This window comes from Martes martes, assembly GCF_963455335.1.
Source record: "Martes martes genome assembly, chromosome: 18".
NCBI lineage: Eukaryota > Metazoa > Chordata > Mammalia > Carnivora > Mustelidae > Martes > Martes martes.
The window spans coordinates 11177790-11190831 of NC_137906.1; the positions used below are offsets into that span (position 1 = coordinate 11177790).

The 13042-nt window shown below is 58.2% G+C and overlaps 1 protein-coding gene across 5 annotated transcripts in view; it reads right to left on the reverse strand.

The window, feature by feature from the left end:
* Window positions 1-831: 831 nt before the first annotated feature.
* The window catches only part of GRID2IP (Grid2 interacting protein), a gene marked incomplete at both ends in the record, with an annotated part of 33249 nt that continues 21038 nt past the window's right edge, over window positions 832-13042 (reverse strand). For 3 of the 5 annotated variants that reach the window (XM_080830582.1, XM_080830585.1, XM_080830584.1), the window contains 15 exons: window positions 832-903; window positions 1145-1309; window positions 1916-2034; window positions 2113-2242; window positions 3275-3361; window positions 3496-3651; window positions 4008-4204; window positions 4727-4804; window positions 5611-5698; window positions 6244-6660; window positions 7043-7398; window positions 8161-8278; window positions 8441-8538; window positions 8806-8952; window positions 9831-9985. In XM_080830582.1, coding sequence (XP_080686708.1) covers window positions 832-903; window positions 1145-1309; window positions 1916-2034; window positions 2113-2242; window positions 3275-3361; window positions 3496-3651; window positions 4008-4204; window positions 4727-4804; window positions 5611-5698; window positions 6244-6660; window positions 7043-7398; window positions 8161-8278; window positions 8441-8538; window positions 8806-8952; window positions 9831-9985 — 2383 coding nt within the window. Of the gene's footprint in view, window positions 904-1144; window positions 1310-1915; window positions 2035-2112; window positions 2243-3274; window positions 3362-3495; window positions 3652-4007; window positions 4205-4726; window positions 4805-5610; window positions 5699-6243; window positions 6661-7042; window positions 7399-8160; window positions 8279-8440; window positions 8539-8805; window positions 8956-9830; window positions 9986-13042 lie in introns of all 5 variants that reach the window. The other 2 variants (XM_080830581.1, XM_080830583.1) reach the window with 1 other exon arrangement.

The window sequence follows — 13042 nt, forward strand, 5'->3', positions numbered from 1 at the left end:
TAGAGCCCCCAATTCTCCAGTCTGACATGGCGTGTCTTCCTAATCCACACCTCCTCTGGATCCCTGCCCAGCATCTGTCCTGCCTGTCCTGCTTCTGGGCTGCAGCCAACTGCAGTTTCTTCCAGCTTCCAAGACCCAGACTAGGTGCCCAGGCCCCCAGATCCCTGTACCCAGGGATGTCCTTTCTCTCGCTTTCTTCTGAGCTGCCCCAGGAGGCTGAGGCTGGGTAAGGGACCTCAAGGCCAATTGTGCCCACTGGCATGGCATGTTCAAGGGCGTCTCCAGGCTCCAGAGTGAATGTTCTGCAAGGGCGTCCCTCCAGTCCACTGGGAGCAGGCCCCAAAAGGAGATTCCGATGTCCTCATTTGGGGCAGAGTATGCTCTGGCCAAGCTTGGAGGGGCAGACAGCAGACGCTGCCCCAGGGTGGGGGCCGCCCCACGGTCCATTTGCGGGTCACAACCCTGTCACCCCTCCCTGGGACCAGCCAGAGTCCTGAGGGAGTGCACAGCCAGCACCTGCTCCAAGGCCCAGAGCGAGGCGGGGCAAAGCCAGGCCTCCCAGGGTGAGCACACCTGTGGGCAGCCAAGGTTCACACTCCCTGGGGAGTTGGCACCTCCTCTCTGCCTCAAGCCCCCAGTGCTCCATTGGAGCCAGAGTCAGGGCCAAGGCCCACAGAGGGGCAGCCGGCAGGCCCTGCACCTTCCCGGTGCCCAGAGCCTGACGGCTGAGGTAGCTGGAGCCACGGGGAGGCTGGGCCCCGTCTCCCACCAGGCCGCTCTGGGCTGCTCCAGGCCACTGGGATGGGCCTCAGGTAGGACAGGCTCCGCAGGTCACCAGGCCAGGGGTGAAACCATCCCCGAGCTGCGTGGGCCATCCCCAGCCTCCAGGTCACTGAGCGCTCGCTGGGGAGGAAGGGACACGTGGGGAGGGTCTGGTCAGTGGTCCCAGGAGCCCCTGACCCCGTATTGCCTCATTTCCTCCACCCCCACTCCCCCAGAGAGCCAGGGAAGAGACCTGTTGACCCCATGTGGGTCATGTCACACTTGCGGGAGGTCGCTTCCCGATCTGGGCTTCTTGGAGGCCCCGCATTTGACCTCCGGAGGGACTTCTCAGAGGCCCCTTGGGCCTCCCATCATGGCTCACCTCGAACTTGCTCATGAACTCTGCGAAGATGCCGAAGAAGGCCTCAGAGGTGGTGGCTTTGGAGTCCTCGCCGAAGAAGGCCAGCGCCCTGCCCAGCTCCTCCATGGCCTCGCGCTGCAGCCCGTCCAGGGCCCGCAACACCGGCTGGGCCGTCTCTAGGAAGGACTGAGTGGCCTCCGTTAAGGAAACCGCTGGGCGCCCTCAGGTTCTCTAGCTGCCCGGCTCCCACCTGCCCCGTGCCCAGTGCTTGGCCGGGAACCAGGCCGTGTCCAGGGGCTCCAGTGCCTTGGCATGCGGCCCTCTCAGCCGCTCCCGAAGCCCGCCACGTCCAGCGCAGCCCCAAGGCCATCCACTTGCCTTCTCTGTGGGGTAGTCCTCTCCCCACTCTGGGCTCTTCTCAGATGCCATGACCCCCTCCTCCTCCAGCACCCACTCACAGTGGCTCCCTGGCACTCTCTCAGCTTTGAGCTCCCCCTTTTTTTTTCCTGTAGCATTTGTCCCTAACTGTGCTCAGTGGCAACGTGTCCCTCTCCTGACTGCCTCTGGCTGGCCAAGACCTGTATCTTGTGACCCAAACCTGGGCTCTACTGCCCACGAGGACAGACTTGGTGCAAGTGCTTGGGTTCTAAATCAGCAGGACAGACGCGCTCCCAGGACCCATATTAGCCTTGCTGGGACCCAGGGTCTGCAGTGGCCGCTGGAGCGACAGCCAGCTCTACCTGGCTTCCCCAGGGTCCACCCTTGTGCAGGGACAGGCTGCTCACTGGATACCGTCATGACCACAGCAAACTTGTCCTCACTGGAGGGGCACATGCTCTGGCAAGCAGCCTGTATCTCACTGATGGTGCCATGGAGGTCAGCCAGGTCACTGGTCAGGGCCCGTTGGTTCACTGCAGGGAAGGGAACAGAGCCTCATGAGCGCTGCCCCCCTAGCCCTTCCGCGCCCACTGCCCAACCGCTCGGCCTACCTTTGGCAGCCAGGGGCACAGTGGGCAGGTCCTGAGAAAAGCCCAGGAGTTCTGGAAAGTGCTGGCTCAGTGATTTGGCAAGGATGTGCAGGAAGGTGGACTTCCCGTCCACAGTCTTGGTGGAGTTCAGCTGCAAGTGATGCCCAACACACATCCTCCTCAAGGACCCCATTGGATTCCTGGTTGCGTGGGTCTGGGTACTCTTGGCCCCACATCTCCTGGACTGTGGCACTAATTCCTGGCCCTTGACACTCATCAACTCCAAAGTTTATAGTACTCCTCACTGAAGCTCTGCCGGAATGCCCACAGGCCTCCCCAAGGTGTTCGGAGGTTCCCTGGCCCAGATCTTTGAGATACCGCCCCCCACCCCCACCCAGGAACCAGGCCCATTGCCAACAGCTAGAGGAGGCCACCAGGTGTCCTGGCCCTGGGAGCATGCCCTTGTTGGCAGATATAGTCCAAGATTTTCTGACCTCCTGGGGAGGGGGGGAGCACCACTCACATATCTTCACTCTTGTGGTTTGCTGGACCCAAATGTGGCCCTTCTGTGCCTCAGACATCCTAAAACATTCATGTCTACAAATAGAGTTTTTCTTCCTCCCTTTTAAAACAACTAACAGGGGCGCCTGGGTGGCTCAGTGGGTTAAAGCCTCTGCCTTTGGCTCAGGTCATGATCCCAGGGTCCTGGGATTGAGCCCCGCATCAGGCTCTCTGCTCGGTGGGGAGCCTGCTTCCTCCTCTCTCTCTCTCTCTGCCTGCCTCTCTGCCTACTTGCGATCTCTGTCTGTCAAATAAATAAATAAAATCTTTAAAAAAAAATAAAACTAACGGTACCCTGGGGAAAGGTCCCAGAAGCAGTGGGAAGGCTGGATATTCGAGCTGTCCTTTTTCAGAGCGTAGGTTTTTTTTGGGGGGGTGTAGGACATCTTGGCAGTGGTGGTGGTATTAAGGGGCAGAACCTACCAGGCGGGATTCCCTCCTTCTTCCTGGAGTTTACTGCAGTTACATCCTGGCCTGCCGGCAGCCAGCTTTTCCTCCTGGGGAGGGGCCCTCTGGGGTCCTGATGTTCTCTTTTCCTCTGCCACAACTTGGGGTGGGCCTGCCCTCCCCAGCCCGTGACAGTATCACAAGCTCATGGATTACTGCCAACAGGTCCCCTCACCTCTGTCAGGAAGTTGATCTTGAAGCCGGTGGTCTTGTTGGTTTTGGGCTGTCCGTCGTTGAGATAGTTGCCCATGGCCAACACAAACTGTGGAAGGGAAGATGGCAGGCTCTGGGCAGGCTCTGCCCAGGTCCTCACCCCACCGCCCTGGAACCACTATCAGGATGGGTCTCCAGACTGGGAGCCCCAGGGGGCAGACAGTTAGAGCCGTGCTGCCTGACCTCCAGGATCTTGGCGAGCTTCCGGCTGTTCCTGAGCTCAAGGGAGGCCTGGCGCAAGCACTCCAGGCTGCCCCGGATCTCCTCCGTCTTCTCCTGCAGGGTGGCTTGGAAGTGCAGGCTTCGCAAGCGGGTTTTGTATTCGGGAACCGAGAGCATCTGTCACGAGGCAAGGCCAGGACTCACCCGCCCCACCAGGACACTCACCGCCCCACCGCAGCCTGGGGTGGGGGTCAGCTGGCTGCCCGGCATTCCCTCAAGAAAAATAAGCACAACCCCAATATAAGCACAAAAAAGAAGCACAATCCCATCTACCTTGGACCCCAGGTGGGAAGGAACTGGCCGTTAAAGGTGTAACACGGGGACTCAGAGGCGCCAGCGCGGTGGCGGTAGGGGAGCGGGACTCACGCAGCCCCGGTGACAACGAGAGAGCCCTGACTGGGGGCGGCCGAGGCCGCCGGGCAGCACCCCCTGCCCCCCCCCCCCCCGCCCGGCGGCCGTCGCGGCCGCAGCACCTGCAGGACGAACTGGTCGGGCTCGCTGAGGCGGCCGGGCGCCTCGCGGAAGGCCTGGTAGCGCTGCTCCTCGTCGGCGTCGGGCGCGAAGAGCAGCAGCTGCGCCAGGTGCGCGGGCTCCAGGCGCCGGGGCTCCATGCTCATGAGCACCTGCCGCAGCTCCGCCGGGCTCAGCTTCAGGTGAGCCAGCAGGATGGCTGCGGGCGGGGCCGCGAGGGTGAGCCGGGGGCGGGGCCAGGCGGACCGGGGGCGGGGCCCAGAAGTTCCCCGGGGTGACTGGGAGGAGCCTGGGCGGGGCAAGGAACCTGGGCGGGGCAGGGGCCTGCCCAGAGATGGAGAGGGTCCTTCCCCCGGCCGAAGGAAGGTGAAGACAAGGTTCTCGAAGGGACAGACGTAGATATGGGTGAGGCCTGTGGGGTGGAGCCGGAAACGAGGGAGGAGACCGCGAGAGGGAGAGCCAGGGACGGCTGGAGGCGTGGCCAGGCCCCGGGAACCGCTCACACGTGGGGCGGGGGCAACGAGGGGGCGGGGCCAGTGAGGGCGGAGCCCAGGCCGACCACCTAGGTGGGATCTAGGACCAGAGAAAGGGCCTTCACCCAGCCGGCGTCGTCGGGGGGGGCCCCCGGGGCCCAATCCACACACGTGGATTCAAAGCTCTGCGGCCCAGAGAGATGGCCGCTCCTGTCCCCCACAACCCCTGGGACTCCTCAACCCCTCACAGGTGTTGTAGGCCTTCTTGTGAGACAGGATCTCCACCACCTCTTTCTTCCTGAAGGGCTCAGGCCCAGGCACTGGCTCTAGAAGGGAATATGGTTTAAGGAGAGGAGAACAGGCTGGTGGGAGGGTCCAGGAGGGGTGTGGCCACACCCAATAACCCAGACACCCCCTGACATGGCCTTTAACGAATCAGCTCCAGGTGTCCCCAGTCCCCTCCTTCCTCAGTCTCCCACTCGGGACTCTCTGGCCCGCATACTCAGCATGCATGGTGCGTGCCTCTCCCCCATCCTCTTTCCCCTTGGCCCTTGGGGTTGAGCTGCCCAAGGAAGCTGAACCAACCACCTCGCCATCTTGCAGGTGCTTCCTGGATGGACAAAGGCCTTTCTCTTCCATCCTACAACCACCTTCCACAAACAGTATCCCGGCTCCCGGGAGCCCCACCCAACAGCTATGGGGAGATACCCATAGAGAAGGGCGGGGGGACTGAGAGAGTGGAAGGGACATCTAGTTGGCTAGATATGGATGCCTCCTGACCCCTTACTCTGACTGTGTGACTTTGAGTAAATTACCTAGCCTCTCTGTACCTCTTCATCAGGAAGTTAGGGTGATCACAGTCCCTACCTCGTAGAATGGTCACAGCATTAATTTAGAAACGGGGGTGTCCGGCATTCTGTGAGCATGCGATGAATGCCAGCGACTATGACTATCCCCAGTTTCAGACGGGAGAAATGCTCTGAGAGGTTAAATAACTCGGGGATGCAGGAAGGAAATGGCAGGCAGGGCAGACCTCTGGGATTCTAAGCCCTGGGACGTAACAGAAGGCAGCAGGTGGGCTTACGCAGATGGCCTGGTGTGAGGGTTCCTCCAGGGCCCTCAGACCACTCACTAGCAGGTTTCTGGGTGCCAAAATGGAGCTCCAAATCAAGGTATTTCACCATGTCGCTCAGCTTGTCATAGTCAGAATCTTCCCCGAGCTGCAAGGTGGTAGAGTAGGGGGGAGGTTCAGGGAGAGGAGGAACACGGGCAGCTGGACTGCCATTCCCCCCTGCCCCATCCTCTAATAGCTGCCCTGGGAGCGACAGAGGGAGATTCCCTCATCGGGCCCTGGGAGAACCCTGAGGCCCAGGAGCGACTGCAGGAAAGGCTAAGTCACCCAAGTGATGAAGCAGTGCGCCGCCTGCTGGTGAGGTCAGTAACACACACACCCAGAACACTCTCCATGCGGGAGGCAGCAAGCTGCATTGCAGGCGGGGGTGGAGGGGGGTGGGGGGGTTAAGGGACAGCAAAGGGGCTGCAGCCAACCAAGGGGGCTTAAGGAGGTGGCTGAGAGGTCTGGCCCTGTCTTGAGGGGTCCTTTGCCAGGGGTGAGTTCACCGGAGCTGCCCTGGGCTTCCGATGCTGGGGGAATGGCAGTAGGGAAGTGCCAGGGGCTAGACACTGGGCAGGGTTTTGTCTTCAGTGCTTCGGCCCAGGCCAGCCTCCCCTGGTGGAGGGCACCCCCAAGCCCCAGGTCACCTACCTGACCCCAGATGGTGCCTTCCGAGTTCTCCACCTGCTCCCACCGCAGGCGCTTGACGCTCATGTGACTGGTCTCACTTCGCCGGTGGCCCAGGCCCCGGGACAGCATGGGGGGTGCACAGGGCACCGGTGGGGGCAGGGGTGGCGGGGGCGGTGGAGGGACAGGGTGGCTGAGTTGGGTGAGGGGCTTGGCCAGTGTCTGAGGAGGGCCCCGGGGACCATCAGGGGTGCGGGAGCTGGGCTTCGGGTCATGGAAGGGCAGAGGTGGTGGAGGCGGGGGGCTGAGTGGGGGTGGGGGGATGTGGTCGGAGATGGAGGAGTAGGTCAGGGAGCTGCCCTCCTCACTGCTGCTGATGCACTCACTAGCGCTGCTCCGCTCATTGGTCACAAAGCTTCCCTGGTCATCGTGGAAGCTCATCTGCCCGGGGCAGAGCAAGGTGAGGGAGGGTGGGCTAGCCTGGGGCAGAGGGTGGGCTAGCCTGGGGATAAGACAGGCTAGTGTAGTGGGTTAGCCTGAGGCTGTGGGTAGGATGGCCTGGGAGAAGGAATGGGGTAACCTGAGGCAAGGAATATGGGGGAGACTTGAGTGAGGGGTTTATAGCTGAGTCAAAGGGTGGGATAGCTCAGCCAGGGAGTGGGGTAGCCTGAGACAGATTCTAGGCTGGACTGGGGCAGGGAGAGGAGTAGCCTGGGGGCGATCTCAATGTCAAGAGGTCTCTTGCAGGAGCCCTGTCCCCTTTACAGGCCCCCCATGTCATGCCTGGGTCCCCATCCCTCCACATGGGCTGGCAAGTGCTTACCTCCTCATAATCATTCTCAGGGCTCAGGAAGTCATCCACGACAGTGACCCGGGGGCCCAGCTGCTCACTCAGCACATCCAGGAAGCGGTCAGTATCCCGGCTTTGCACAGGGCGGGAGAAGGTGAAGAGCTTCCTGCGGCTGGGCGGGCGGGCAGGGTCCGGGCTTGGGGGGCTGTCGGAACGGATGGGCCCAGGGTCTGGCTGTGGGGAAGGCGCCCTGCTGCTGTCCAGGCTGGCGTAGGGGTGGGACTCGGAGCTGCTGGGGGAGGCCAGGCCCCCTGAACACAGTGGGTAGTAGCAGGGGGAGGGCACGAGTCGCTCGCTGGGCCACGAGATGCTGGACAGGGTCCTGGGCCCTGGGGTGGGGAATCAAGTGTGAGGACTCCTCTCCAGTCAGTACCTGCATTCCAGGTGCAGGCTGGAGGGGAGGGTCCTGGGGCAGGTTGGCTCTGTGTCCCTGGGCACCTTTATTTCCCCCTCTGGACACAGCACAAGAAAACCCTAGATGACCCTGCCCACCCCCAGGCCCTTCCCTGAGGGAAATCAAAGGTCAGAGTATGTGAGGGAGAATATTACTTAGCCCCAGGACAGGCCAGACCCCCGCTCATCTTGGAAGGGACCTCAAGGATTCCCCCTGGGACCAACTAAACACAACTGAAAGGCAGAAGGGCCTTCTCCAGGCCCCAGATCGAGGATCACAAGCACCTCCCAAACCCAACAGGCCGGTGGCTGGCAGGAACATCACCCAGGGGTCCTGCTTTCTGAACAGCAGAGAAACCATCTTCCCAGTTGTGCCATTCACAGAGCAATGCATGCACTTAACAGTTTATCCAACAGCCACAAGCTCATTTGTGGCTCCTTTGGGGAGGATCTCTGCTTTTCTAAATCTACAGTAGGGGTAAGGATCAGAGAAGGTGTGGGAAGGCCTGTGATGACCTCAACCTCAAGAGAGCTTTGCCATGGAGGGGTGCTGAGGTGCCCTACACCTCAGTCATGTGTTCATGGACCAAAGGGGAGGCTCCAAGGATGTGCCCCAGATGGGGGCAACACCCAGACAGACAGCCCAGAGGCCAGAGGCCAGTGCTGCTCCCAGGAGCCAGAGCTGGCTAAGCCCCTACCTGCTGGGCCTGCCGGGCTGGGCACTGGTGGGGAGGCACGGGATCTGGATGTGGTCCCCACCTTCCCTTTGAAGCTGCTGTTCAGCCGGGACTCGAGCTCTGCATAGACGGCTGACATCTTCAGGGAGAGGAGGCCAGGGTGAGTCCAGCCCACTGTCGCCTCCCCCATGAGGCCCTCCCATTGCTTCGGAGGCCAGGCCTGGGTGATCTGGGAGGCAGGGATCTGCCCCAACCACAGGAGCCACATGAACCCCCAGGAGGGCAGGCAGTGGGGTCTCACCATCTTAGGGTTGGGGGTCTCGGGGAGGGACGTGCCGTCGCCCGCCTGGCGCTCGCCTGGAATTAGAGGAAGAGGCATCTCGGGGCAGTCGCTGGGACCTGCCAGGGGAATCAGGGAGGGTGGAGTCCACCATGGAGAGGTCTAGTGATCCCTCTGAGCTCTAAGGTTTGGGTTCCAGCCCAGGCCCTGTGGGCAGCCATCAAGAAAGGACTAGCCAGCCCTGGATCCCCGGGAGGGCCATCCCTCAGCCCTCCTCAAACTGTTCTCGGGGATCTCCCATCTCACCCACCCCATTCTGCAGATGGGAAAACCGAGCACTGTTGGCCCCCTCACACCCAGTCCCGCCTTTCGGTCCAGAGCCTCACCGCAACTGAGGCTGGCCTCCAGGCCCTGGGACCGGAGGCTGCGGCGGCACATGGACGAAGCCCTCAGCGAGCTACGGCGCTGCAGCTCAGGCACCGGCTCGGGCTCCGGCTCTAGCTCCGGCTCCAGGTCCAGCTCGGGCTCCGGCTCTGCTGGGTGACACGAACAAGAGACAGGCCCTTTGTCCTCTCAGCCAGACAAAGTGCCTCCAAACACAGGAGGTGGAGGCAGTCACTGTCTGCACCAATCGGTGACCCCAGGCCCTGCTTGGCACGTGGGCTGAGATGGAAGATTCCAGGTCTAGGCAGATGTATGGAATAACTTTGCCCAGTCCATACTCTGAGCCTCTTGCTAAAATCCTCGAGCCTCCCCCAGCAAATCGTGGGTGTCCAGGACCAGGGACAGCGGGCAGCCGAGGGCCAGCACGCAGGAGATCTGTAGGCTGTGACATCACTGCGTGACGCAGAGCGCCTAGAACAAGTGCTGGGTTCGGCACGCTTCCAATTCCTGTGGCCTCAGTGGTGAAGTGCATGGTTTTATGGGCACATGGGGCCCGTGGTAAGAGGTGCGTGGCAGCGGGAAGCGGAAGCTTCACGTGGCCCCGCAGACCTCAGTGTGCATCTGCGTGCACCAAAGCCCACCAGCCAGGTGCGATCTGGCTGTGTCCTTGCTCTCCAGTTCAATAAATGGCAACCATGTGAATTTCTCGATCTGCGACACGTTTTGTGGTGTGCAGTGCACAGCCACTGAGGTCACTCCCATTCCGTGGGTGCGAAGCCTGGGATTCCGCGCAGCGAGGTGGGGTATCTAAAGTCTGAGGTAATGTGGCAGATAGACAGATGCTTGAGCATCAGGCGGGGAAGGGACGGCTGTGGGGCCAAGCGTGCGACTGGCCTGGTTGCACCCGGCACGTGTCTGCAGGCCCTGGGACGCGTCTGTCCGTGGGAGAGGCCCGGGTCGGCTGTCATCTAAGAATGGGTGCCTGGCCCTTCAGCGGGTGGGCTGGGCAGGGAGGGAGGCTGCTTACCTGTCATGGCCGTGTAGCCCAGGAAGCACGCGATTTTCTCCTGGCAGAGTTCCTGCTCCTCGTAAGTCAGCAGCTGGTAGATGAACTGCCAGAGAACTTGCTTGGCCGGCGTGTCCAGCACCGGGTAGACGTCCACGATGAGGGTGTCAATGTTCCTGGGGGATGGTGCAGGAGCAAGGGGTTCATGACTCAGGCGCTTGCCATGGGGGCAGGGGGAGATGAACGAGGGGGCACTTTGAGGCGCCAGAACCCACCCGTGCAGAGACAGAGAAGTAGGGAAGGTAGGAAGGCAGGCCCTGGAGACGGGCTCCCCCCGCACCAGATTCAAATCCTGGCTCTGCCACTTACGGACCAAGTGACCTTTCTCAAGTTACTTAATTCCCCCATGCCTCAGTTTCCTCTTCTGTAAAATGTGGGTAAAAACAGCATCTACCTCACAGAGATGCTGTACGATGAAAACACACAGAGTGTATTGGGTAAACCGACTCACTCTGGCAGGGACTGGCAAATGATGGCCTGCAGCCCAAAATCTGGCCCACCTTCTGTTTTTGTTAAAAAAAAAAAAAAAGAGAGAGAGAGAAAAAAAAGTTTTATTGGAACAGCTATGACTGTGTGTTTACATATTGTCTATGGCTGTTTTCGATCTACAACAGCAGGGTTGAATCGTTTCTATGGAGACTATATGGGCCACAAAGCCGTTTACCATGTGGTCCTTCATAGAAATAGTTTGCTGATCCTTGCATTATATGGAAAAAAAAAAAAACTGAGTCCTCGCATAACACTATACATAAGGATGAACTCTAGGTGGATAAAAAAACAAAATATGAAAAATACAATTATAAAATTAAGAGAAGACAGTGTAAGGAGAATGTCTTTTGGCCTAGGGGTAGGGAAAGGGTTCGTAAAATTTTTTTTTTGAGATTTTATTTATTTATTTGACAGACAGAGATTACAAGTAGGCAGAGGCAGGGAGAGAGGGAGGAAGGAAAGCAGGCTCCCTGCCGAGCAGAGAGCCTGATGCGGGCCTCGATCCCAGGACCCTGGGATCATGACCTGAGCCGAAGGCAGAGGCTTTAACCCACTGAGCCACCCAGGCGCCCGGGTTCTTAAAATTTTAAGAGCCAAAGCCACAAGGCCTGAAATGTATTGAATTTGATTTTACAAAAGCAAGAATATCTGTTCAAAAAACCCCAACTTGGACACATGGATATTAGATGTAACAGAAGTACTAAGAAGTAACAAATGGGAGGAGATGTTTACAGTGTTTGAAATCAACAAGGAATCAGTCTCTAAAATATACAAAGAACACCTGCAAATCAACAATAAAAAGGCCAGTAAAATAAAAATGGGCAAAAGGTCTAAACAGGTAATCTATAGATAAAGAAACAAAAAAGGCTGAAAGGGATATTCAAAGATGTTTAAAAGAGTCATTTCAAAACCGCAAATAAAATGTCACTTTATGGGGCACCTGGGTGGCTCAGTGGGTTGGGCCTCTGCCTTCGGCTCAGGTCATGATCTCAGGGTCCTGAGATCGAGCCCCGCATCGGTCTCTCTGCTCAGCGGGGAGCCTGCTTCCCCCCTCTCTCTGCCTGCCTCTCTGCCTACTTGTGATCTCTGTCTGTCAAATAAATAAATAAAATCTAAAAAAAAAAGTGTGACTTTATGCCTAAAAGACTAGCATGAGTAGAAACCTGGATGGTGCCAAGTGTTGGGGAGGACGTGGGGACGGGGGGCCCAGGAGCACTGCAGGTGAGAGACAGCCGTGCTCTGGGAAGCAGTCTGGGATGACCTGGTCACATTAGGTAAACAAATACCTTACTAGCCAGCAATGCTGCTCTTAGATATAAATTCCAGATGAATTGTATACAGCATCATGCCGAAATGCGTGCAATGATGTTCGCCACTGCTATCAAGATGGAAGAGAGTGGTGACAAACTGTTGTCTGTCACTGGCAGGTAAGTAGATCAGACCCAGACCCATGAGCCACAGGAACTTGGTTGCAGTTATCAGCAATGTATTACATGTACACAGAGCAACACGGCCAGGTCTGAACACATAGGGCTTGGTGAAAAAAAAAAAAAAAGCCACACCCAAGAATGCACACAGGATAGCCACAAAGGCAATGTAGACCAAAAATACAGCCCATGGCGGGGCGCCTGGCTGTCTCTGTCGGAAGAGCATCTGACTCTCAATCTTGGGGTTGTGAGTTTGAGCCCCACGTTGGGGATAGAGATAACTTAAATAAGTAAAACTTAAAAGAATCCAGCCTACAAAACAGCAGTGCCCACACTTCAAGAACACGTCGGACAAAAGGATGCCCGTTAAACTCATCAGACTGGGTGGCCGTGGGACGGGAGGGACGCAGACGACGGAATGGAGCTAAAAGGTGGAAACAAGGCAAGTGTCCATCATGGGTAAATGGACAGGCAACGTGTGGTCTAGTCACACAATGGAATGTTATTTGGCCATGAAAAAGGGAATAAGTAGATGCTAGAACTTGGACGAACATCGAAAACATGATGTTGGGGGAAAGAAGCCAGACATAAAAGCCCACATACTGTAGGATCCTATTTATATGAAAGCCCAGAATAGGGAAAGCCACATAGACACTAAAGTAGATTTGTGGTTGTTCGGGGGCTGGGATGGCGTGCAAGGGGGTGGGGGTTGGAAGACAGGGGGTGACATTGAAGAGGTACAGGGGGTTTCTTTTTGAGTGAAAATGTTCTAAAACCGAATGTGGTGATAGGTACACGGATTTGTCCATTAAAATCCGGTGCATTGTACAGTTGAATGAGTGAATTGTAGGGTGTGTGACTTATACCTCAATAAAGCTGTTTAAACAAAAAAAGAAAAGGGCGCGGACGGGTGAGGGGTTTGCACGGACCATGACAATGACCCTGTGGACGGAAGAGTGCGACAGACACAGGCTGCTGGCACTCAGGTACAAAAGGAAGACACAAAACCAATCCCAACAGGCCTGGCCGGCTGGTGGTAAACACCCACAGGCCAGTCCTGTGACCTTTCCACAAACGTTTTGAAGGTCACTGCTTCACTTGACTGAGGCTGGGTCACGTGGCTGGGAGGTTTCAGAGTCGGGGTTTGAGGAAGGGCCCCTTGATTGCCCACCACCCAGGGGCCCCTGGTACCAGCAGCTGCTTTCTTTGGGTCTCTCCCAGGAGAAGGGGGCTCGGGAGGCACAGGCAGGGAGACCC